We start from the raw sequence: 27,264 nt of genomic DNA, 5'->3' as shown, positions 1-27,264 counted from the left end.
GATTACATTTAAGGTCCGTTAGCAATTTCCTGCATATAATATGCTATCTGTCGTAGCTATAGAAGCATACAGTAGACCTGGACCATGTGTCTTCTGAGGACTACCTGTTCCCCTGTCCTATTCTCCCCCTTCTCTCGGTTCTCAGCTTGTGACAACTGCCATTTTACTCATTTTGTTCTCTCATGTTTCTGGAGTCTGACATTTATGGATGTCATCAAAAAAGTGGCACCTACAGTAGTCGTTTTTCTGTATCTGACATGTTTCATTTAGTAAGATATCTACGAAGATTCTGGGAGTTTGTTTTTTGGTGTTTTTGTTTTGCTTCATTTTTCCTTGTTTTGCTTTTTAAGGAACTACCATACTATTTTCCACAGTGCTGTGCTGTGGTACTTACATTTCTACCAACTATAAGCAAAGCTTTCCTTTTTCCACATTCTTGCTAGTATTTACTATCTTTCACATTTTCAATAATAGGCACCGTAACAAATGTGAGATGACAAGTAGTTGTATTTTAATGTCCGCCTCCCTGGTGACTAGTGAAGCTGAGTGCCTTTTCCTGTGTCTGGTGCCCATCTATAAATTTTCTTTGGGGGAATGTCTTTTAAATTCCTCTTCTCTGCATTTCAGTCAGGTTGTTAATATTTGCCATGTGATATTTTTTCTTTCATTGGCTGCCATTTGCCATGCAGAACCTCTTTAGCTTGATATAGTTTTTTCTTATTTATTTACCTTTATTTTTTGTGTCACATACAGAGGATCATGACAAAATGCAGTGGTTACAAAGCTTATTCCTTGTGTTTGCTTCAGACATTTTCCAGCTTCAAATCCTACATTTAAGTCTTTAATTTATTTTGAGTTGATTTTTTTAATATGTGTTATAAAGATTGAATTCTTTTATATCCATGGAAAACCCCTGGTTTTTCAAACTCCATTCATGGCATATTCTTTGTTGCTATGTCAAAGTTAGTTAACTATATGTGCACAAACTTCTCTGGTAAATATGCTTTCTCTGTGTTTGTAAGTGTACTGTTATATAATACTGTGCTGTTTTAATTTGTATAACTTTGTAATAAGGCTTTAAATCATTACATGACACATCCAGCCTTATTCTTCATTCTCAAGATTATTTTAGTTATCTCAAGTCGTTTGTGGTCCTGTACACATTCTAGTGTCAATTTCTATTTTTTCTGCTTTTGTGAAAAACTGTCATTGGAATTTTCAGAGAAATAACACTGACTCTATAGATCTCTTTGGATAGTGTAAACACCTTATTAATATGAATTCTTCTCACCTGAACATCTATTTGAAATTATTTATATTTTCTTCAATAAATTTTATCAATGTATTAGGAACTATGAAGCACAGATCCTTCATTGGCTTAATGTTTTCTTTAATGTTTTATTTCTTGGAGCTATTGTAAATGATAGTTTTTCCTTCATTTTTTCTGTTAGTTAATTATGAGTGTATAGAATTATAATTATTTTATATGTTGGCTGTCTGCTTTACAAGTATACTAAATGCATTTATTAGTTCTAATGGGTTTTTTGGTAGATTCTTCTTTGCTACTTAAAAGATGCCACATACTAAAAAAAAATGTATTTCTTTGTAATTTACATGTCTCTTTTTACATATTTTATAATTTTATAATATGTTCTTTTTACTATATATTCTATTACATACTCTTGTCTATTTGGTCTGTGTAGGACTTCTAGTGACATACTAATCAGCGATGATAAGAGTGAGTATCCTCAGTCTGGCTTATGAAATAAAAAAGGAGGAGAGGTGGAGAGATTTTGAGGCTGCGTGGCAGGAATCTGACATTGGCCAAGGATAAAGAAGTAATTTCAGGCAGGAATCTAAATCTTAGGCTAGAACAAAGAAGTAGGCTTCAGGCATTAAAAAAATGACTTTGGGCTAGGACAGGCTCAAATGTTTTGATCATCCTGATAAGCCTTTAGAAACAATGATCATGGGAGTGTTCATGGAACTTTGTTTATTGCCATGCTTGTTCTTTGACTATTTGTGTTTATTGTCTTGCTTGTTCCTTGACTATTTGCATCTATTGTATTGCTAGACCCTCAACCTAGAACTGACCTTAATACTTGCATGTAATTAAAATGGTATAAAAGCAGATTGGGAGAAAATAAAAAATGAAAGAAAGAAAAGAGAGAGAGAGAGAGAGAGAGAGAGAGAGAGAGAGAGAGAGAGAGAGAAGAAGGAGGAGGAGAGGAAGAGGAGGAGGAGGAAGAGGGAATGAAGGAAGGGAAGGAGGGAGGGAGGGAGGGAGGAAGGAAGGAAGGAAGGAAGGAAGGAAGGAAGGAAGGAAGGAAGGAGAAAGAAAGGAGAGAGAAAAATAAAAACATCCTAGGTGTTGGCAATGTGGCATAACTCATAAAGTGCTTGCCTACCATGCTTGAAGCCTTGGGTTTAATCCCCGGTACCATGTAAACCAGACATGGTGATGCATTCCTGTGATACCAGCACACTAGAGATGGAGGAGGCAGTAAGATCAAGAGTTCAAGAGCATCCTCAGCTAGGAAGTATATTCAAGCCTGGGCTACATGAGATCCTATCTGAAGAGAAAAAGAGTAATCATCCTACTATTTCTCCTGATCTAGTGCAATTTTTTCAGTGTTTCATATCTGAGAAATTGAAGGCCACTGGCAGGATGACAGTGAGTGAAGGAAAAGACATTCCATGTAAATGGGAAGAGAGTCAAGGTAGGTATCAGAAAAAAACTGACTTTAGGTTAAAACTGTAGCAGGAGACAAAGCCATTGTAAACACGGATATAGGAATGAACTGTGAACAACCCATGAAGAAGATACAACAATCGTAAATATAAAGACAGCTATTAACAGCACATAAATATATAAGCCAAATACTAGCAAAGGCAAAGGAATATAGATAATCAATACATATAAATTTTCCATCTATCCCCGAGGTACCCAAGTAAAAGTGACTCTTACTCTGAGAAATGTTAACCTAGAAGATAGAGACTCATTGTCCGAGAGAGCGCGGCATCAGCTCGGCCTGTGAGACAGAAAGTCGGCTGGAACTCTCCAGGCTAACAACAGCAATTGCGTTTGGTTATAGTAAGGGATCTCAGTGAATAAGATCCAGAGCAAAAGGTTCTTGTTGTTTTATAAAATCTTATGCACATCACTGTCATAATAAATGGATCCATGTTTTCTCACAGAATCAAAGTGCTATTGAAGTGATGCTTTCAAGTGTGTTGAGGAGATATTAATTTAAAAGAGGGCCCTTGTAAGTCTAAGTTTTATTCCTGGGTTAAACCCACTTCTGAAGAGGCTATGGGGTATTAAATAGACCACTATTGCAAGATACACAATATAAGGCAAAAAAAAAAATCATCCCTTTGTAGCTCAGCTACTCCCCACATATTTTACTAAGAAAATGGTAGGATGGTTACTATAATTCCACTCTAATTTATATGACTAATTTCCTTGAAAAAAAAAAAAAACCTTTCCATTTTCTAAAGATCTTCCATACAGCTGGGAAATAATGTCTAGTAAAACCTTTGTCTGTAAATTGCAATTAAACTGTTTGAGTTAATCATTAGTACTTAACGCATTTAATACTACACAGGGGAGGGGAGGGGAGGGAGGGAAGGCAGTGTTCTTCAGACTGAGCTCTGATCACTTCTTACTGAGTGTAACCGAAAGATCTTGGAAACCACTTGCAGTTGAAAATGAATTTGCGTTTGAAAATTGCAATAAATGGACACTACCAGAACCTATAAGTATATTTTTAAATTGGCATGTATTACAAGAAGTATGCCCCAAACAGAAACAATGAGAGAAGAACAGAATGGGGAAAATTGTAAACAGGAAGCTCAGGTGACTAAAATAATCTGAAAAGATGCTTATCATCATGAAAGTACAAATTAAATAATTGACACAGTATTGTCATCTATCAGGTTGGCAAATGCTAAAAAAAAATAAAAATAAATAAACAAGTGGCATTCCTAAACAAGGATGGTAACAAGAGGGACGGGAACTCCTGTCTGTTCACAGTGTAGGGTAAATCTGTGTGCCTTTGGAGAGAAAATTGGCAACATCCAATAAATTTGGATATATTCCTTTACCAATAGGTCAGCAACTTCACCATTATGTTTCTCCTCGGTTTTACTCATCTACACCAGGAGACAGTAGTCACTGTAACACTGGTCCTCATTGTAAATACCAAGTGTGGGAAAGAGTGCCTATGGCTATCCATAGAATATAAAAGTAAGCAGTAAGCCATTTATAGAACACAGTGTTCTATAGTAGCTTAAATGAGTAAACTGCATTTTCTACTTGGATGCATTTCAACAACACAGTATTAAGTTCAAAAAGGATGTTACAGAACCCTGTATGTGATGGCATTTATGTAAACCTCTAAAACATCCCAGCATTTTTTATTACTTTTGGTATATACATGTCACAGAGACATAACTGCAGAAAAAGGAAAGGTGTACATCAAATGCCAAGAAGGGACCAGGCTAGGCTTGCCACCAGCCACTCAGAAATGAAGCCCACCACCAGAGCCCCTCTAGAAGTCTGAGGAGACGAAGAGAGAGAGAGCTCAAAACATGGGAGAACAAAACCTTTCATCCATTTAAATAATTCAACCCTCCCATCTAGTCTGTATCAAAGAGGGGGAGTTGGGGGGAGCTTCTTATGTGACACTGCATTATCTTTTTAATGGCTTAAAATGCTGAAAAATAATGGAATTGAACTGCTACCCATCAGGGAAGGGACAGCAGCTGACGGAGCACAGATGGTAGCAGTTATTGGACAAATTAATCAATTTTATATTTATGCTTCAGTGGCCAGAGACAGTTTAATCAAACCGCTTATAATAACAATCTGATATTCTTGGAAAGCAAAGGTGATTAGAAAAGAAGGGTTCTCCATCAGAAGAAACCTACAGATTTTTTTTTTCTCTAGAAAGAGCAACAAAGCTAGAAAATCTTTTATTACATTTGTATTTAGTCCTCTTGGTAACAGAGAGACCACATCATAAGATCTTCAGCATCACAAACATCATTGATAGCACAGGACTGTTCCGAGACAATACAGGACCAGCCCCCAAAAGTGTCAATATAGTGGTGAACTCAGGCAGTCCTGTGAGCCTTCCCTCAGACTTATTTAGTTGTTATACAAAATGCCAGGAAACACACAGGAACCGATGATCAGGGATATAATCCAAGAGAGAACCTGAAGTGGCAAACAGGAACAGGGTGAGAGCATCCTGAGGTGCATCAAGTGATTCTCAGAGGCTCACACAGTGTTAAGGATGTCAGCCCAAGGGGTATGAAAAAAAATATGTTACAAAAAGGAGGAGTGTAAACAGATGTGGCATGGGTGGTTCAAATTAAATAATCATGCAGAGATCTAATTCCATCTCTTCATGCCAGAGGCACTTATTCATTAGTAAGCCTCCTTTCCTCCTCCAGATTTAACTGTAAATTCTTCTGTTGGTTCTTTCCCACCAAAGAGTTACCTGTCTGCTCATTTTAGAACAAAATGTGATCATTTTTTTCTTTTTTATTGAATATTTTATTTATTTATATTTCACATGTTATCCCCTTTTCCTATCCCCCAACCCCCATAACCCCCCTATTCATCCCTTCTCCTCCTTTTTGCTTTTATACCATTTTAATTACATGCAAGTATTAAGGACAGTTCTAGGTTGAGGAACTAGCTATACAATAGATGCAAATAGTCAAGGATCAAGCAAGACAATAAACACAAATAGTCAAAGAACAAGCAAGGCAATAAACAAAGTTCCATTCCTGTCCTAGCCCAAAGTCACTTTCATGTCTGAAGGCTGCTACTTTGTTCTAGCTTAAGATTTATATTCCTGCCTCAAATTACTTCTTTGTTCTAGCCTAAGACCTTACCAACCTAAGACATAAATGCATTGCTTTTGATAATGCATATTCCACGACGGGTAAGGAAGGCATTCTTGTTAGAATCACCGAAGATAGGCTCAGTTTTGTTTATGAAATAAAAAAGGGGGCGATGTGGAGAGCTTTGGGGGCTGCTTGGCAGGAATCTGACATGGGTCAAGGACTAGGAAATGGCTTCAGGCAGGAATCTGACATTAGGCTAGAACAAAAGAAGTAATTTCAGGCAGAAATCTAAATCTTAGGTGATCATGTTTCTAACACATCTCAAAAACAGTCTCTGACATAAGACTATGTTGAATGGGTGTGTGTTGCTGTAACTTGCCAGTGGTCTTCATCTGGATGGACTATAGCTGCACAGGCTCTGGGATAACGGACTGAGAATTTTACGTGGAGACAAAACCGTAAATTCATGGATCTGGTGGTGAAAGGAAAGAGGTTCACATAGAGGGCTTAGAATTATTTGAAATTGGCTAGGATGCCTGATAGAGTATTAGCATTTAGCTTCCTCTCACCTCATAACTCTTAAATATAAGCAGGTGGTACTCTGGGCTCTGGACATCCCCAACTGCAGTCAACTCTCATGTCCTCAGTTCAAATGTGTGTTTCTTCTCTCCACTCAACATCCATTCAATAGATGCAGGAGTCAGTTTTCAAAAACGTGAGAGAGGGAGAAACTAAAGCGTTTGAGTCAAGATCTGTAGGGAAAGCTTCCTTTGAAAACGGTGACTTGCCACGGAATCCTGAGAGCAGCCACTATTACATTAATCAGACTGCAAAGTGGGAGACTTCCAAAAATACATGGCAAAGCTACCATGATCCAGGAGCCTTTTAGTCTCATGATTTATGAAAGCTTTACGTTTTTATTTTCAATTAACCTGTTGATAGTGATGTCACTTAAATACTCCTAAGGAATATTATTTGCCCATTATTGCCACAAAACATGCTGCCCAATTTCATAGCTCAGCTGTTCTCATGCATGGATGAACGATCTGAATTAAGTCAAACAGAAACAAGATTTTTTAGACACTCGACTACATTCCTAGCTGCAAAATTTAAGTAATTAATATGTGACTTTAAGTAGTAAAAAGAAAATAAATGGATAATGTTTATTTTTGTGTATCATAATGACTGTTGACACAGTGCTCCTCTGGCTTTTTATTTATTTAGATTTAGCACTTCAATAGAAAAATTATTATAATCAACACACACATTGCCAATAACACTGAGTATCATAGTGATGAGTAAAGGTTCTCCAGAGCACTGCCTTGAAATTAAACTTAATGAAAGACTGTGCATCTGTTATGGCCAAGGCAGTAGACACCAGTGCCTGCTACTGCTGTGATTTCTCTCACTTATGTAGTCTGTGTGCATAGTTCAAATACTGCACATGATGCTGTTGATCTGGGACTTCATAATGTCTGCACAATTATCTCAAGAGAAAGGCTAAGAGATCAGGGACACTCAGAGCCATTCATTGCTGACAAGGCTTACACAAAGTTACAGCTGTCCACATGCCACGCTGCTGCATTCTCACTCATGATTTCATGGACTGGATATTAGAGCTATTTGGGGCACGCAATTATGTATATTTTATATCTATTTTTATTACACAAAATAATGTGTTTCATTGTGATATTTTGAAATAGTTAGTATATTCTAATTATATTCATCCTCATGGCTCCTTCTTGTTATTTAAGTTTGGGTTTATATCACTGTGATGAAACACCATGACCAAAGAAGCTTGGTGAAGAGAGTTTACACTTTCCACAGCACTGTTCATCATTAAAGGAAATCAGAGAGTGCAGGGTCATGGAAGCAGAAGTAAATGCAGAAGCCATGGAGGGGTACTGTGTACATGCTTACTCCTCATGGCTTGCTCAGCCTTCTTTCTTATAGAACTTCAGAACCACCAGCCCAGAGATGGCACCACTCACAGTGGGCTGGGTGTTCCCCCATAAATTACTAGTTTAAAAAAATGCCCTACAGGCCTGCCAGGAATGGATCTTATGGAGGCATTTTCTTAATTGAGGCTCAGTGCTCTTTGATGATTCTAGCTTGTATCAAGTTGACAACCCCAAAGGAAAATAATCAATCATAAGCATCTCCATTGCATCTCCTCCAAGTAACAAACAACACTGTCTTTCTTTCTCCCTGGCTGAGGGTACTGACGATCCTCAGAAGGAGTAGATAGAATCCAAGACCCTACAGTTGGTTTTGTACCCTACTATAAACTGTGTGGGGTTTGTAGTTCTCTACTTTCCTCAAAAGTTCAGAATACTCACTTAAAATAAGGGAAATAAAGTCTGGAGGGGGATAAAGTGGGCTCTTTGCCCTCTGCCACTGTGTACAATTTGCAGAAGTCTTCCTGTTGATACAGCAGTCTCTGAGAATGGCTTAAGAAGAACAGCAATGTCTTTTTCTGTGTGATATGGTCTCAGAAGTATAAGGTAAAGGGCCAGCATCTGGTGCAGTCTCTTCTGTGTCCACAGGATAGTAGGCAAACATGCAAACCCACTCCAATGGCCCTTCATATATATCCACTCCTCAAGATGGAGCTCTTAGAACATAAACCTACCCTCAACACTGATGTGCTAAGAATTATGTTTCATGCACATGAATTTGGAGAATTTGCCCCAGACTATATTGGTGGTAAAAAAATAATAATCATTACCAACTACCCCTCCTGTTTACTCACCATATTTGTTAACAAATCACTTCTGCTCACTTGCCTACATATATATGCATACACACACACTCACACACCACACACCATACACACGCATACACCACATATACCACACAGCACACACAGACAACACACACCACAGACTACACAGCATACATACACATATGCACACACACACATATGCATGCATGCATAACACACATGAACATATGCAGTCACAGACACATATACACATACTGACACACAACATGCACACATATACACACACAACACACACACACAACACACACATAGTAAATGATACCGGAGACATTATGAAAACAGGGAGCATGGTCTCAGCTCTCTAGCTGTGCTCCGTGTGGAAGAATTAGAAGCTCCGCAGGAGATTATTTCCCAGTGCTTCTCACAGGAACAATCACCATGGCTGCTTTTAGCCAGCTACACAAACAGACACAGCAATGCTAAAAGCAAAGGGATGCCTCCACCTTGTGGCTGTCTCCTCCTGAGACCTGCTGATGAAGCAATGCTCTTGCAGGTTTACCTCTCTTTGCAAGCCAAAGAAGACTGCATTGGTTTCACTTGCCAAATCTTTTTTTTTTTTTACCTTCTTAAAATCATAAGTATTAAAAATGTTTGAGGCCTTGTTTTTAGAGAAGTTTCACTTTAGTTTTGTGAAAAGTCAGGTAGGTATTTATACTTAAGAAATATCCATGAAGTGCTCGCCTCATGCTGAGTACCTTTATCAGCATTGGCACAACACTAAGGCACAGACTGTCAAGGAGCGTGTGTCCTAATGGGCTCTATATCCCACACATTGTCACCTCTCTGCAGCGACTCTCTCGTCCACCATTTGGAGCAGGACTAATTCTTGCCCCTAGTATAAGTAGATTTTACTTTTTATTATTTTTGAAACAATACAGCACTACTTCCAGGAGGTATAAAGACATTACTCCACTTTCCAGGAGTTTATCATTTAGTTAGTTGAGCAGTGGGGGGACAAAGCCCATATTATCAACACTAGAAGCTCCAGTGCCCTGAGTGCTATCAGAGAGGCAAGCTACAGAATACTGGGACCAGAGAGAAGGGAGAAGCGATTGTTCCTACCGTGGCCAGTGATGGTTTTATAGAAAATCTGATTAGAACTTTGAAGAGTGGCCATGATTAAAGATGAGGTTGGAAGACAAGAAACAACAGGAAGAGTGGTAAGATATGCTGACAATAATAGCCAAAAGTAAATAATAAATAAATAAAGTCAAGTAGGAAAATCAGGAAGGATAAGAAATGAACCAGACAACTGAACACAGGAGGGGCAGGAATAAGATGTCAGAGGGGTCAAGGTTCATAAGGGGCCACATAGCACTGGGTCTGGTCAAGGAGTATGAGGAAGTGGGCAGGTGTTTGAAGAGGAGAAATACAAAAACAGAAGTAGGCTACATAACAGGACAGTGGTGGCTTCTTAGAAGTCCAAACCATGACCATGTGGGCAGAAAGAAGAGGAGAAGAAAGGGGCAGTGAACAGGGAGTGGGAGCAAGAAAAGGAAAGGCCCTGAGGAGGAAAAGAGTAGGGTTTACAGAAATATCAAATGGGGCTGAGACATGGCTCAGAGGTTAAGAGCACTAACTGCTCTTCTAGAGGTCCTGAGTTCAATTCCCAGCAACCACAGGGTGGATCTGTAAAGGGATCTATAAAGGATGTGTATGAGGACAGCAATAGTATACTCATATACCGGAAATAAATAAATAAATCTTTTAAAACAATAGAAAATATCAAATGGACAGATGCAAGGGAGCTCTGAGGCAATTTCGAAAGCTGTGGATATCACTGATTTTCCAACAAAGAAGAATAAAGGGATATCCATGGTTAAAACTAAGTATTACAACACAGCAAGGTTGCCCAGAACCACCTTTCCAGTGCAAGCTGGGAAGAGTAACCGACATCATGCATCTTGCTCTCAGATTCTTTCCTAAGCCCCTCATCGGTCACTCCATTTGTCACATTCACTCACTGTCTGGCTCTGCCCCACTTTGTATCTGCTAAACCCCAATGTCTGTTCTTCCTTTTATCCTCCTTCTTATCCAAGTCTTTTCCTTTCCTTCCCTATACTAGGCAGTGACCTTAGACTGATACCTGTATCTGGATCACCCACTCTTGGCCTCCAGTACAAGTCAGATTTGGCCACCAAGAAATGCCAGCAGAAAGAGACTGTGAACAACAGTTCTGTTTCATGCTATAGTAAATGGTGAAAAATTTAGTGCCTGAGAACGAAGCACTCATACTGCCTTACAATTCTAAAGGTCTAAAGTCCAATCTGTTTTGCTGGGTTAGAAGGGAGGCCTCCAGTTGGCGGCACTGGCTTCTTCAAAGGCTTCCAGGGAAGGTGTTGTCTTCTCCAGTGTCCTGAGTCATCTGCCTGCCTTGGCATCTAGCCTGTTCACCCATCCTCAAACCCATCCGTTTAGCATCTTCTCTCCTCTGACCTCTGCTTCTATCTTCTCATCTCTCGTAGATTCATACTCCTGGCACTTCATTGAACCCACCCAGATAACTCAGAATAACCCATCTCATGGTCTTCAAGGCTGGAGTGGAGGAAAAGCTCACCTCGATCAGTGGTAGAGTTCTTTTCTAGTATACATGAAGCATTAAGTTCAGTCCTTGACACACAAAAAAAATGGAGTTTGGGATATCACTTAGAGCACACAGCCTCATATCCCTAGACATAGATAGATAGATAGATAGATAGATAGATAGATAGATAGATAGATAGATTTATAGATAGATAGATAGATAGATAGATGATAGATAGATAGATAGATTTATAGATAGATTTATAGATAGATCTATAGATAGATAGTTAGATAGATAGATTTATAGATAGATTTATAGATAGATTTACAGATAGATAGATTTATAGATAGATAGATTTATAGATTTATAAATAGATAGATAGATGATAGATTTATAGATAGATGATAGATAGATAGATTTATAGATAGAAAGATAGATAGATAGATAGATAGATAGATAGATAGATAGATAGATAAGCTAGATTGATAGGTAGATAGTAGGTAGGTAGATAGAGGATAGGTAGAGATAGATAGATAAATAGATAGATAGATGATAGATAGGTAGATAGATAGATAGATAGATAGATAGATAGATAGATAGACAGATAGATTTAGATAGATAGTAGCTAGATTGATAGGTAGATAGTAGATAGACTGATAGGTAGATAGATAGTATGTAGATTGATAGATAGATAGATAGATAGATAGATAGATAGATAGATAGATAGATAGATGGATGATAGGACATTCTGCAATGTCCTTTCCCATATAAAGTAACTTAGTCACAGTTTCCAGGAATTTGGAGGTGAAAATCTGACAAGGGGAGGAGGTGACATGAGTCTGTATTCTTTCTCCATAGACAGCTGGATGTTCTTCTTTCCTTGCTGTTTCCCGTGATTGTGCTCTGGGCCTAGCTGCACTTCTCTCTGCAGCCCCAACTCCAGGCAGGCAGCCCTTCTCCAGTGCTTCTCTCTCTTGATTCTGGCAACTTATCCTTCCTTCCTCAGGTCTTTCAGGCTAGAGGTGGGAGCAGTGCCAGCCCACTGACATGCTGCTGCCTCCATGGCCCTTCCCATCCACAGCTCTAAAATAATCCCTTCGTTAAATTATTCTCAAGACTGTAGCTGACGACGGCCATACGCGGCTACCCAGCCTGATATACTGTTTGTATTCTAACCTATGTAGCTACCAGGCCAGGTCTAGAATTGGCACACTCACAGAGCATGCACAGGTAAATGCAACATGAAAGATGGTTAGTGTCAGCAAAGCAGGCATTATTATCATATGCCAAAGGAACAGCTGTAGCTCACAGCCCAGTTGGGGATCTCTTCTGGAAAGTAAGTATATCTGATTAGGCAAGTATGCAGAATGATACTCTCTATTGATTTCAGTCACATGCAGGGAAGGAAAATGATAGCCCACACACAGTCCACAGTTAAGGTTTCCACTGTGATTTTCTTTCTGTTTATTTTTCAATCAACTAGGCAGACTGGCTTCATGACCTGACGTAAGTGATTTCCGAGCAGCAGCTGCTGGCTGGGTTTGCCGAGAGAGCCTCCCATCCGGCTCAGATTTTAAGATATTACCTGGTCTCTTCTTGCCTGAACAGTTAAACGAGCATCTGAAAAGGGAAAAGGGCTGCTTGTATTTTTTTTTTTTCCTTTGTAGAAACTATTTCTGCTTCAACAAGCTTGCCTTTAAACTCTGTCTCCACATTCTATCGCTTGTAGTGATTTCTTTGTATTAACTCAGGGTCTAAACTACCCGCCAAGCACTCGGTGAGCTTCTCTTCCTAAAGATTTCATCTAAAGTCATAAAATTTTTGAATGAGAGATGGAGGCTTTTGAGAAGTGAGCACTCCCTGAACTGCTGCCAGGGGCAGCCTGTTAATCGGAACATGCAGCCCCAGCAACACCCCGCTGCAGAGAAACGCAGTAAAGTCTAAGACTGACATTTTCTTGAACTGTGACTACATATTTTAAAAGAGTAAACCTCAAATAATGAAAGTACAGAAAACAGTATACCACCCACAGCTTATGTCAGCCCTCAGAATTACGCGGTGGCCTGTAACATCTTAAACTCACCTATGACCCTCACTTTCATCCCTCCCTAGGCTGCCCCAGTGTAGCCTTGATCAAGGACTCTGCCCATTTGTGGGGTTGTTGCATACTTCTGTTAGAGTAAACTTTCTTGAGAGATATTGAAATGTTCCCCTTTTAAATAACTACTATGTCTAGGCTATAGTATAGAGAAGAAGAAGCTCAGTTTCCAGCACGTAAGTTAATCAAACACTCTCAAACGTCTGTTTCCATTTCCACTTGGGTTCTGAGTTTTGTCTTTGGAAGAACCTGCTGACATGATGGACTCCTGTCACAGCCATGTGATGGCAGCTGCATCATCTAATTCAATTACACTCTATTGTGAGGAATGAGATGGTTAACAGAAACCTCTAGAAAAATATGTTCACTATAAATGGTTCCTAAGTAACATCTAACAGGGCTGGGTGTGCTTATGCTCATAAGTAAGTGCTTGCCCTGCTATGCATGAAGCCTCAGGCTCTGCTTCTAGCATTTGAAGGAGAGGAGGAGGAAGAGGAGAAGGAAGAGGAAGAGGAGGAGGAGGAGGGGGGAGGAGGAAGAGGAGGAGGAGGACGAGGAGGAGGTTGGTAATAACGGAAAGTGTAACAAAGATTAATCATGAAAACTGCCATTAAAGATAAAAGGTCAGTCTGGACAGATGGCTAGCTAAGAGCACTTTCCACTGCAGAGAACCCAGTTTCAGTACCTAGAACCCACATTTTGGCTGGCAATCAACCAGTTACTACAATTCCAGGGGTTTGAATGCCCTATTCTGGCCACCACAGACACCAGGCATGCACATAGTATACGTAGTTGGGTGCGTACGTACGTACGTACATACATACATACATACATGCATACATACATGCATACACGCACATACAGAGAGAGAGAGAGAGAGAGAGAGAGAGAGAGAAGACAGGCAGGCAAAACACTAATACACTTAAAAATAATAAATACTTTGAGAAATTTAAAAATATATAAGTCACTGTCAAGTAAGGGATCAGCCTGTCTCTTGCTCCAGCAGGGTTACCTGTGGCCACTAGCATCCTCCTGTAGGAGTACCAGAAGAGATCCCTGGAGCAGTGAAGACCCTAATTCTGTTTTTTTTTTCCCTAGTACTCTTATGTCATTCAATTCAACTACCCTTCCTCCTCCTCTCAGGCCTTTAGGATTTGTTTCTAACTTCCCTCTAAGAATGTATCTGATCCACCATTTTGGAGACCAAATCTGGTCTCCTACCAACACCATAGAAATTATACAGCTGGGGCAGTGTTTCCAGAAAGTTGGAGTTTTATCTGAGGTGCCCAAAGCTCATGTCGCTATACCATGGAAGTGAAGACATTGGGTGTAACAGAAAAGCAAAGCAAGCATGCACTGCCTCAAGCCTGAAGGCCTGCCTGTCAAGGAGGTGTAACAAGCACAAATGACTTCAAGTCACTTCGATGAAACAGCCTGTAAGTGATGCATAAGATGACATTGATATGGGACCTGAGGAAATTAGCCATAGATGTGGCCTGCTCTCAGACCTTTGTAAAATAAGGACTGGAGGCTATCTGTTATCCATGGGTGTACAGTCTTTTTCTAAAGCCCAGCTTCTCACTCCAGACTATAATCTGGGATTATGTCATTCATGAATCTTGTAAAATTGGTTCTTGTTCTGTTGTAGTCAGATAATGGTGTTAATTGATAACAATCAGATACCAGCTGGGTGTGGTGGTGCACACCTTTAATCCCAGCATTCTCGGAGGTGAAGGTAGGCAGATCTCTATGGACTTTGAAACTAGCCAAGTTTACATAGCAAGTTCCACACCAGCCAGGCTAATAGTGAGACCTTGCTTCTCCAAAAAAATAAGTAAGTAAATAAATAGAGCCTGCTAAGCATGTTTATGCAAATGACCACAGGAAACTGAAATGAACCCTGTACTTAATGTATTCCTATAAAGATTCTGTTGCCCCAACCACACATTTTCTATTTGAATTGGCTATATGAGTATACCCAGAACTGGGTGTGGTTATACATGCCTATAATCCCAGCATTTAGGAGACTGAGGCAGGAGGATGAAGAATTAGGCACCAGCCTGAGTAACATAATGAGAAAGAGAGTATCTCAAAAACAAAAATGTATATGTGTGTATGTGCATGATCATAGACAGTGCAGAATTAAAAGTTTTAACACCTGAATTATTAATCACTTAAGTTCTGAATGCTAACTTTTACCTGCCTTAGACTTCTAGTAGGAAAAGGAAAAAGAATTTAATCTACACAGCCTCAAGCAAGTGTAAGGATTTGGTAATAGTTTTGTTAAAGAGAACTCCTCCAGGATGTAAGACCTGTAGAGGTTACAGGATGACACACACCTCAGCCTGCCTTGCCCAAAGACATAGCTTTGCTTAAAGCTTGTTAGTTGCCCCAAGGAGAGCACAGATGAGAATAGTTCCAAAACGCTTGGCTAATTTCTAAAATTGAAATTTCCTAGGACAACACAAAGCTACAGGCCACACATGGGTCCTGAATCACCTCTGCCTGGATTAAGCTCATTTCTTTTTACTTCCATCCTTTCTCTCTTCCCTCCCTCCGTCCTTCCCTCCATCCCTCTTTCCCACCTTTCCTCTATCCCTCCTTCTGTCCTTTCCCCCTCCTCCCTTTCTCCTCTCCTCCCTTCTTCCCCTCCATCCCTCTATCACTCCCTTCCATCCCTCTATCCCTCCTCCCCTGCCTTTTTCCTTTCTTGTCTTCCCTGCCCCTCCTCCCCATCACTGGAATTCTGGAATACAGTATTTTAAAAATTCTCTAAACACATGTGGCAATCTTTAAAGTTTTGTTTCAGTCAAATATCTCAGTTGAAGACATCTCTACAGCGGGGCAAATATAGAAAAAGTGCATAGACACTGGGAGTGTTCTTCATCCTGGAAGACTGTGAATTTCGTATTAATTTCCCATCTCATGAAACAGGAAAATGATGCTTTGGGAGCACAGACTAGAAATGGAAGTGAAGTTAAATGAGATCAGGAAATAATAAGAGATCTTGCACCAATCATGCATGTACAGCGGATGAAAACGAATGAAGTCACATCCCACATTTACTTAAAGAGTTCTGGTTAAAATGATTACACATGCAACTAAGCGGGAATGAAAATGGAAATTCAACCTTTCCGTCATTCATACTGGCACAGGGAGAGACAGGAATCTCCATGCTGGGGCTGGACTGTTTCTTCCTCTTGACCTAGCTCCAAATGAGCTGGTCCATTTTTCAAGGTATCTGACCACCCTGTGTAACTATGACAAAGTGATTCCATTCTATTACCTAAACACTTCCATCCCTAAAGATTTTTTTTTCCTAAATTTAGTAACATCTTGAGTGTTCTCAGATTCTTGTTGTTCCTGGTAAGGAAGGAAATGAGGGTCTGGGGAGAAATCTCAGTATGGTATTATGCTTACTCCACAAGCATGAGGCCTGACTTCAGATCTCCATTGCCAGTGTAAAAGTGCAAGCATGGCAGTATACACCTGAAATCCCAGTGCTGGGCAGAGATGGGAGTCCTGGGGGTTCCTGGCCCGCCAGTCTAGCCAAATTGATGAACTCCAGGTTCAGTGAGAGACCCGATCTCAAAGAGTAAGATCCAAGGTGAGTGAGGAAGCCCTCTACACGTATGGACACATACTTCACCCACACACCACACCAACACACACACAGGGCACCTGGGTCAGCAGGCTATCGCTCACCCATACCCTGGAACAAGGAGATGTGGGAGACATTAAAAGCTGCTTAGACGAGGGCAAAGGAACCTTGATTAAACTGGTAGCAGCACCGTTCTCTTCCTCCTTTATTAGACCCTACACAGAGCACTGGAATTGTGAAAAATCTGCTGCACAAAGCAGACCCCAGACTCCCACAAACTCTGATGATACTACCCAGGTCTCGCCTGAAACTCCCAGGGATACTTGCCCAACCATGTGCAGCTCCTAGAGCCTGTGCTTCTCCACTTCACACACACTTTGCCACAGCCCTCCTCTCCAACGCTGCTATCTGCAAAAGGGAAAAGTACAACTAAACACAGCAGAGAATAAGCCTTGCTGTCTTCATGTACAGGCCAAGGGTGCAGCCTAACACGCCTTCCCCCCTCTTACACTCTCAGTTTCAAGACAGCAGCATCAGAGAGGTAATGGTGGCTGCCAGGGTTTGACTTTGGAGTCAGTTCTCAAGATGAGGCACTGGAAACACTTCATCCACAAACACACATTGTGCCTCATGCCGGTTACTAAGTCCAAGCGCCCCAGTCTCTCCATTACTAGCCCGTGAACCTGTATCCCCAACACCTCCTAAGGCTGATGCCATCTCAGGGTGCAGGCAAGTAAGAATCAGAGAATTAAAAAGCAGGAAAGAAGTGTTACTGGAAACCTTAGGGAGTCCTAGCAAAGCCATCACATGACACCACAGAGACCTGGGGAGGTAGTAGTCTTGAGGGCGTAATAGTCTCGTTAATGAGAGAATTTGGGAATAGACTCAAAGGCAAGATCGAGAGCAAATAGACTCAAACAGAAGCTTGAAGACAAGTCATTAGTGTTTAAAGGGAACACCCCAACCTAACCCAACCCACCCCTCCCACCCACCACTCACCACTACCCGCTGCCCGCCACCCACCCACTCCCAGGAAAGGCAAGGTCAGAGTGAGTTTCACGTTGCCTGGGTTGTGGGACAGGTACTGTGGAGGATGAACTGGCTCAGAGGTCAGCCACTCAAGGGGGCTGAGTGTTACAGAGTTTAAAACTATACTTAGGTTCTGGCCAGCATTCAAAAAAAAAAAATTCAGAAGGGGCTGGGGGGGGGGGGAGAGGTGGAGGAGGAGGAAGGAATAGTCAGACTTTTCTAAGGAGAGCTGGGCAAGCCCAGCCAAGCCTTGTGCTGTTTACAGGGACTGCGTTGGAGGTGGGTGGGTACTCTGAGGGTGAGAGGTGTATTATCTTAAGGCGAACCTGTCTTCTAAGGAGAGGGTTCCAAGACAGATTCCTGACCTGCTCCACTGGATTAACATTAAGGAAGGAGACAGGGGCCTGTCTCCACTTAAAGGCAGTGTCTGTCTTGGACTTGGGTGGATAATGTGGCAGTCCTCTGTTCACCATATCAACCTCCTGTCTTCCCAGTCTGCTCAGGGAAACATCTAACTACCAGCCTGCGTCCTTATCAGCTTACTCCCTGCCCAGCTGATGCCTTTAAGACAAACCCCAAATCCCTAAGTGACACACTGAATCTGAATGTTCCTGAGGAGCGGAATGTTCTCACATACTCAGGTCTCATGTAAGCTGCTCTTGTCTAGAACGTTCATCTGGGCAGCTTCTCTTAGCACATCAAAACTCACATGTTGCCACCACTGGCAGCCTATACACACCGTTCTGGGGTCAGCGTCTCTCTGCTCCCTTAGTAGTTTATGGATGCTAGTGCCATAGGCAAGATACAGTGAATATTGTCATCTTTACACACTTTCTTCTTCAACCACTGCAAATGGAAACGGCAACATTTGACTCAGCATTGCCAGTGAACTCTCTGGCACATAGTAAATGTTCATTAAAAACTGCTTAAGCTGTCATAACACTAGCTGACAGAGACATTAGCTTTCAGTTTAGTGAAAGTTAGTCTTGGGGGTGATCCTTTGTGATATGGATGGCACAGAAATGATGCCATCCTCTTCCACTGTCCCAAACCTGTGCCTCTGAAGGCCACCAAGCATAGGAAGGGAATGCCATTGTCACAGCAACCACTTGCTCCTCCACCTGCTTGATGCACTCAGCTGTAGACTTTTTCTTGGCTTTCTCTGCTTTATAGGTATTAATTAGAGTGAGATCTTCTTTGTTTGAGAAACCATCTATGCCAGGAGGTGATGGCACAGACCTTTAATCTAAGCACTTGGGAGGCAGAGGCAGTCAGGTCAAGGCCAGCCTGGTCTACAGAATGAGTTCCAGGACAGCCAGGGCTACACATAGAAACCTTGTTTCAAAAGAAACCCAAAAAGAGAGAAAGAGAGATAAATCATCTATAATGGATTTTTTGCAAAGCAACTCATTGTATTTTCCCTGGCTAACTTGTCTTAAGTAATTTGCTCTGAAATTCAATATATTTTAATTCAAAGGCCCCTGGCAATAATGGTCCCCTGGGAGTTACATAATATGTTTGTGGCTGAAGCTCTTAACATCCTAATATCTATTCACAAAAGCTAAATGGGAACTGACAATTCCAGAGGGAATGATGCTTCACTAAACATCTTCTGGCAACCAGGTATGAGTGTGCAAACGTCTCACAAGGGCGTTAACATGAGTGGAAAACAGAGGATCTCATTTTCAACTCAAGGAACAGTGATAGAGAACTCATCATCAGACTGGAATATCAACTAATCACTGCTAACCACGGAGGTACTATCGAGACAGCAGCCAGGGAAATGTAAAGGATGCATAGTGAAAACTTCTCAGAGAAGTACAGAGACTAATCACTCATCCAATGTGCTAAACAGATAGATACCGCACAAAGCCAAAAGCTGACAGTGTGATCAATGGCAAAGCCTTAGAATACTTACTTCTCCACTCAAACAAAGCTACCAGGATAATGCAAATTGTAATATCAAATCTATTTTCCATTTTTTAGAATGTCCAGTATTTTAACTAAGGCCTTTGCCATCCCAGCTAGTGACATGGGGGACAACCTCTGATAAAGTTAGTCAGATTCAAGGGGTAGCCAGGGATGAATGAGACCCTTCAGAGAGTCAGCTTGGGTGCTCTTTGGAAACAGGACACGATTTGAACAGTTGAAAATGGAAACCATCTTTGCCTGACTTCCTTTTTCCTTAATTGACAGGTAGGAGATCAGATCATTGAAATAAATGGGGAAAGCACACGAGACATGACCCATGCCAGAGCAATAGAACTCATCAAGTCTGGAGGAAGAAGAGTGCGGCTGCTGCTGAAGAGAGGCACGGGACAGGTGCCAGAGTATGGTGTGTCTCACATTTTCCTGTTTTCCTTTGTCTGTGTTCTGCTTTCTCTGTGTATTACAAATGCAGTATTCTGCATCAGCGGGCTATCGCTACCAGAATAGGTATTCACTCTCAGTAGATGAATAAGCACACATGCCGACTTAAGCCCAACATGTATGTGTGTGAACCCCCTGTTTAGCTCATGAAACTAAGCAATGTTTAAAGTAGCAAATGTGCAATCTTACAGGGCATCTCTGAGCGTGCCGGGACAGCCAGCACCACTTATATGTGGGAATCTTTAAAATTTGACTGATAGTGCTCTCTGTTCATTTGAGTCTGCAGTAATTTACCACTTTTTCTCTAAAATCCACACATGCTTTAAACTGTCCTATAGGATTAGTAAACTGAGCCAGGAGATGAGCCAGAACCAGTCTTCAGGGTGTGGAGTTTAAAATGTTAACTTCAGCCCATTCCATGGCTGCATTTCCCTGGCATTTAGAGTTTGTTCCAAAAAAAAAAAAAAATCATTCCTATTTCATTTTTCATATGTTTGAGGAAGGTTTTTTATTATTATTATTTTCTATAAAACAAGGCATGAAGCTTCAGAGGGTTAGTCCATTATCATCATGTCAGGGGCATGGCAGAAGCAGGGCAGTGCTCACGGCCCTGAAGCAGTAGCTGAGTGCTATACTCAGATCTGCAGGCAGAGAGAGAGGGTGGGGAGAGAAGGAGAGAAAGGGAGTTCTTGTGCCTGGGTTGAAGACAGCTTAAAGTGCATTTTAAATCATAGCTTGACTTCAAGAGTCTAAAGACTAAAGTTGTTGTTTCCCACAAGCCTGTTCCAGGCAGCAACAACAGTGTAGCACACAGCTGAGTGGGTCTTACATGAAAACTTCAAAACCTCAGCTAGTCTTTAAAAATATTTTGAGGGCCAAGGGACACAGCTCAGTGTAACACACACCAGCCCTGGGATCTATCCCTACCCACCTTAAGAAACAAAATAGAAACATTTTCCAGGGAGTATCAGAGACAGACAGCAGCAATGAGACACACAGAATACTCTTCAGAGTATCAGCAGGAGTTAACTTGCAGGCCCCCAGGGATCCTTTCACATCCTCCAGCTATATAAAATGATTTATCTTCACCACCACCCCATTTTTTACCCAGAAAAATGTCTAAAACAAATCTTTCTCTTTTAAATAATCCTCTTTGTATATGGTATCTGAACAACTACTAACACCTCCTTGTTAGTGGGGCAGATCAGTGCCCTGAACTCAACTAAAATCTCAACATTCGAGGACCCTCAGAGACACCCCTATGTCTTTGAAGGTCTCTGCATAAAGAGCTGGCAGGCCCTGTTGTCAGTAAGCACAAAAGCTCCAGAGGCTTTGTGAGGCCATCTCTATGCCCAAGGAACCACTTCATTCCATGTTCCTACCTATGATGCTTGTGTCTAATAAACTATTCTTAAGTACTGATATCAGCAGTAAGAATAAGTTTGATCAATGACACCAACTTCAAATCCCTTTGTGAAGGCTCTGAACTCCTAGAATAGGATGATGTCAATATTCAAGAGCATCATCTGATCCAACAATACCAAAGGGACCTGTGAATTCTGTCACCTCTAAAAACAGACCTCATCTTAAAGGTGTGTTTTGCTCCACGGCAAGACTTGACTACTACCCAGCAAGGAATTTCAAAGTTGCTACCATTCTTAATATTCAAGTCGATCTTTTCAAAGCTACCCTGGCCTGCTTCACTGTCCTGGCCTCTTGCTCTTTTTAGAATTGCTGATTGATCCATATTTTCAACACCCAACATAGCAGCTGCTTCTGTACAGGGAAAACTGAAAGTGCTTCATACTCATGCACTGTACCTCAGTTCTACTTGAGGAAAACACATGGCTTTGGAACAGACCAAGACCTTGTCAACACTTTTTATTCTCAACATCATGCAAAAATAGCTGGCTCAGTTAAATTCTCAAAGTAACCAACACAGAGGATCTCTTAAATATCTGAGCACCCTTTTGAGGGTCTCCATGTCCCTCAAAACATCCAGTTACACATCCCAATGATGTTGGCACTTACTAGCTTGTAAGTTGTGGACTTTGTAAATTAGTTTAGAGATGACATAATGAAAGAAAAATTGGGGTGAAGAGATGTCCATTCAGGAAGCAGAAGAACAGTCATGAACTCAGCAGACGCTGGCCCTTCAGGACCATGTAACAATGAGCCTTGGTGCGTGAGGAGTGAAGACGACAGAGAGTCACTTCTGCTTCTTTGATGATAATGCCACCCATTGGTTTTTCTGGAATTTCATAGCAACTAATGGCAGGGCTCAGAGGTTCCCCTGGTGACTTCTTCATCCAGAGATTTGCTAGGAGAGCTTCTGGGATGTAGACTACAGCTACACAGATTCAGAGCAGTCATTCAGGACAGATTCTGGCAGTTTCTGGAGGCATCAACATCCAGACGCCTTGCGCTCAGGCTTGCTCTTCCATGATGAGTCACCAGATTGTACTCTGCCCCAAGCAACAGAAACATAGCTGTGGACCCAGGGAATCCATGAGCATCTCAGTACACATGATTTTTACAGGGGCTGGTTGTGCAGGCAACCCCTGCCTAGCATATCCCAAAATTCTAGCCTCCTGGAAAGAAAGCGGATGTCAAATACAATGGTGTCATTTGTATCAGCCATTTAAGGGAACCGTGCTACTCAGCGCTCAGCACAGAGCTCGTGTTATTAGCATAACAGATGATTTACAGCCATGTGGCCAGCATACAGCCACCCTCATGAGCTGTCGTGTCTAAGCAGCGTGGTCCCTGGCCTGCTGTGTTAACTCTGCTCTGCATCAGAAGCAGACCAGAGACATGGCTACATTCACAACTGCATAAATGACCCCAATATATACAATATATACAATATATATACAATATATACAATAAAGAACAGTGTCTCCAGAATCAGTATGAAATACACTGTATCATGAAGTCGATTTGTTGTTGTTGTTCAAGATAAATCTGAATGCATTTTTTAATAACATGCTTCTGAGAACAAGACAGCAGCAATGAGTAATAACACAAGAAAATGCTTGCATTCGCCAAGAGATAGAATCAGAAATGTAATCTACTTTGTTCAGCAATAGCCTAATCACAGGAAAATGACATTTTTTTCTTGTCAATTATTAATTTAAGCCCATGTGCTCCCTTTGTTTGCCTTTCGAGATCCTAACCTTGGCCCACTCCTTAAGAGATCATCGAAAGGAGACATCAGGGACCCAAGGAGGCATACCTAACCTCTCAGGGACCCTTGGGGGCTTAAGCTAGCCTAGGAAAAAGTCAATGAGGATGAAGAGGTCTAGCCAACTGTGGGGGTCAAGTTTTAAGTCATTCCACCCCTGCGCCTTCCGCTTCTTAAGAGCAGCTTTGAAATGGAGCCCTTATCTGGACTTGGGGACTTGTCAAGGAAAAGCTGATCTCAGTCGAGAGAAGCACAGAAGCAGAGCTCTGAGTTCTTAGGGCGATCTGTGACAGAGAGATAAATGCAGGTACAATTGAAAAGGAGAGGGGAAAAGAACCAGCAGGAGCGATGTGTCAAATCATCGATGAAGCAAACTCAGTGTGACTCCAAGGGAGCCGAGGAAGGAGTAAGCCCTGCCAAGAAGCCCGCCATAACTGCCACGAGACTGGTGGCCAGACGACACCTCAGCCCCCAGCGGAGGGCTAAAGTCAACAGGAGCAGGTCATGGCTGAACACAGGCTGCGAGGCAGCTGCCGCGGGAGTCAGAACGCGATAAGGGCTTTGAAGGAGAAGTTGCTTTCACAGTGAGGTCCTTGAAAGGGGAACTCAGGAGACAGGCTCTTCAAGTGTAGTCCTCGGGATAAGAATTTGTTGATTATAAACCTCGCGGAAAGTATGAACGCCTCATCCCTTGACGTGCCTCTCAGCCGCTGGCAGGAATAAAGACGCTTCCCTACAACCACTCTGAGGGCAGAGATGAGCACCCAACTCAGGTCCTTGGCAACTCCGGGAGCCGCTATCAAAATTGAACCTAAGGAGGTTAGGGGGAAGAGGAAGTGCTCATCTCGGCTGTAAAACTGCCCAGGAATAAATTAAACAAATTAGCTCCCTGTCTTGAAGTGCAGGTGCCCTTCATTAACATTCAAAGCCTGGCATAGGAAGTGAACACACACTTGACTGGCAACCCAGCCAGCCAGATCCCAGGTACATAAGTGTCCTTGGAATAAAAAATCCCAAAATATCTCACTCCGAAGTGGAGCAGTCCCCTCAGGTATATCTGCTGTTCCAAACGAAGCAAACACACTGTACTGTGGTGGTCGGTCGGCACTCTGCCATGCTCACTCTCCCAGAGAGCAAGAGGGAAGTTCTCTATGTGCAGAACACTGCAGTGGGTCCAGATGCCAGTGGGAGATGGGGCGAACTGGAGGAGGCCACTCAGGATGGAAGGATGGAGCTGAGTTCTCACGTTTGAGCAGCCCAGTAGCTGACAGCACCAGAAGGCCACGTGACGGAAAAGACATAGCCAACTATCTGAGCTCTAACTACACTTCTAAAGTGAACAGTATCTTTAAAAATTGTGTTTTGACTCGATTATAGGCCCTTAGGAAAAAACTAAAATGGCTGCATTTTATAGATGTTATGAAACTGTTCTAAGGAGACAAGAGAATCCATCTGTGTCAATAGCTGCCCCTAAAGAAATGAATTGACTAAGTAATTGTTAAGTTAAAAGTCTCCCTGTAGCCAATAATTACAATGACCTATGACAATCATATCAGAGCACCTTGTCCTGCAGAATTTGTCTTTAGTTAGATACTCATTTCCTTACTCTTCTCAATGATATAGATAGATAGATAGATAGATAGATAGATAGATAGATAGAGAGATATTCCTTTCACTCCGTACCCAAAGATAAACTAACTACTCAAGAAAATATGTCTTTACCAAATATTGCATGTAGGACAGATCCTGGAATAACATCATTGGTTGACATTTAGTTTAATAGCTTCTCAACTAAATCAAAATTTACTGAGCACTTACTATGGACACAGCACTTTGTAGGCACTGAGGGTGAGATGCAGGGCTGCCCTCAGGGAGCTGACACTCGGACAAGAAGACACATGTAAAGGCTGTGTCTAACAGAGTGGCAGCTGGAGAAAAGGCCCAGGAGAATCCGCTCTCAGGAAGAAAAAAAGCTAAAATAGGCTTATTAATTATTCATAGGACTTAATAAGCACTTCCAGAGCATTAGGAATTCTTGAGAGCACTTGGCCTCTTCGCTCGGTTAAGCATTTTCTTTGTAATAGTCCTGCTAATAACTTGTACTTTCTCTGAAGGAAGGCCTTGCTGAGTCTGGATGAACCTCCTTCCAGACCTGATGTGAATTACCAATTCCAAGCCAGTGAGCCAGAGTTGGTCTATCCATGTAGCCCCCCTCACAGCTCTGTGGCTATCAGCTGGGAACCCCCAAAACTGCTACCAAGGGCTGGGGTTCAATGTGCTCCTCTGCCCCATGATGAAAGACAAGAAGAGAACCATCGTGTCCCCTGCCACACCAAGGTGGCCCTCTCTGGAGCCATGAGTGGACCCAACGCCTTTGCCCAGTTCACCTGCCTTTTCAGTAGGGCAAAGGGTGCCTTGCCTCAGTAATAAATTCTCAAATCTAATTTCATCCTCTGGCATCTCCTGGCTGAGCACATCCTTCTCTTCCATGGGCACCTCCACAAATCACTCGGGAGCACCTTGTGCTGAGTAAGAGAAAATGATAAATGCCATGAAGGGCTCCACACGGCAGCCTTGAGGCAGTCCCGGGACGTACTGGCGTACACCAGCGCCATCTGCAAGCCCCACGTGTTAGACTACATACACAGTTAAAAAAAAGGGGGTGCACATTTGGCCTCCCTAAAGTCCCAAATCCATCCATTTTGAAAACCAATGAGCCAAAGGGCATCTTTGCCAAGCCCCTTTGGGAAGAATCCCCACAGGTATATTGGAAAAGCTAACGATCCCTCCTGCCCAGCACCCCAGCCCGAAGAGCATGCTTGCAGGTCCTTGCCTCTGCATACAGCTGAGCTTGATGGTGGAAGGCTAAGAGCAGAGGCAGCTGGCTCAGTGGAAACACTCCTAAACACTGGCTGTGTGCTGGGCCTCAGCGAGGTCCCCACTTCCAGACAGTGTTTCTTACGTGGCAGGGAAATTAGAGGTAGAAGAGGAGACCACAAGCAAGACAGAAAACCCCGTGCTGCTTGGTAGGAGAAAAAAAAGGAACTTCCTTAAGAGTAATGAAGGCCTGATGGTACTAGGCTAAAATCCCAGCTACTCTGAAGGTGGACACAGGAGAATGACAAGTTCAAGACCCAGCAGGGCTATAAAGCAGAAGGCCAGAGTGAGCAACTTGGGGAGACGCTGTCTCAAAACAGAAACATGGGGGAAATTTAACATTATAATGTCTTAGGAGAGCACTTGCCTAGCACATGTAAAACCTTGAGTTCCCTACCCAGCACTGAAGCCCCCTTACACACACACACACACACACACACAAGTTTTCTCTTGCTGTTATTTTGTTTTCTATCTCTTGCCTTCTTGTCAGTCTGAGAATGATTTCCACTGTGCTGTGAAGACTCCAGTGTGAAGGCTCACAGCCTGAGAGTGCTGATTCCAGACAAGCTTCCAACCCTGAGCTATGCAGGTCAAAGAGTTGGTGCCACACACCAAAGCTGTCTGGTTTTCTCTTGTCCAGAAAGAGAGACACTGCAGAAAAGGTTTTGATCTTTTTAAAGGGATTTGCCAACATAGGTCTGCTGTCTAGGTGCTCAAGGCAAAGCCAGCACATCCAAGCCAATACCTTAAGACACATTCATGGTAGGTCTAGCCCCTACCAACCAACCAACAACAGCTCTCAAAGTATGTCTTCAAAAGCACCTAGCTTCCCAAAGCCCAGAAACCTGCCAGTGGTCATTTTTAAACCAGAATACTGTTAGTCCTAGCCAGTGTGTGTGTGTGTGTGTGTGTGTGTGTGTGTGTGTGTGTGTGTGTG

General features: G+C 42.1%; 1 protein-coding gene across 3 annotated transcripts in view; it reads left to right on the top strand.

The window, feature by feature from the left end:
- The window catches only part of Magi2 (membrane associated guanylate kinase, WW and PDZ domain containing 2), a 1,345,877-nt gene that overhangs the window by 1,276,766 nt on the left and 41,847 nt on the right, over positions 1–27,264 (top strand). For all 3 annotated transcript variants that reach the window (XM_028778110.1, XM_028778109.1, XM_028778111.1), the window contains one exon: positions 20,093–20,231. In XM_028778110.1, coding sequence (XP_028633943.1) covers positions 20,093–20,231 — 139 coding nt within the window. The remainder of the gene's footprint in view (positions 1–20,092; positions 20,232–27,264) is intronic.

The sequence above is a fragment of the Grammomys surdaster genome, unplaced genomic scaffold, assembly GCF_004785775.1.
Source record: "Grammomys surdaster isolate TR1022 unplaced genomic scaffold, NIH_TR_1.0 325, whole genome shotgun sequence".
In the NCBI taxonomy this organism is placed as follows: Eukaryota; Metazoa; Chordata; class Mammalia; order Rodentia; family Muridae; genus Grammomys; species Grammomys surdaster.
This window is presented reverse-complemented; position numbering and strand designations above follow the sequence as displayed.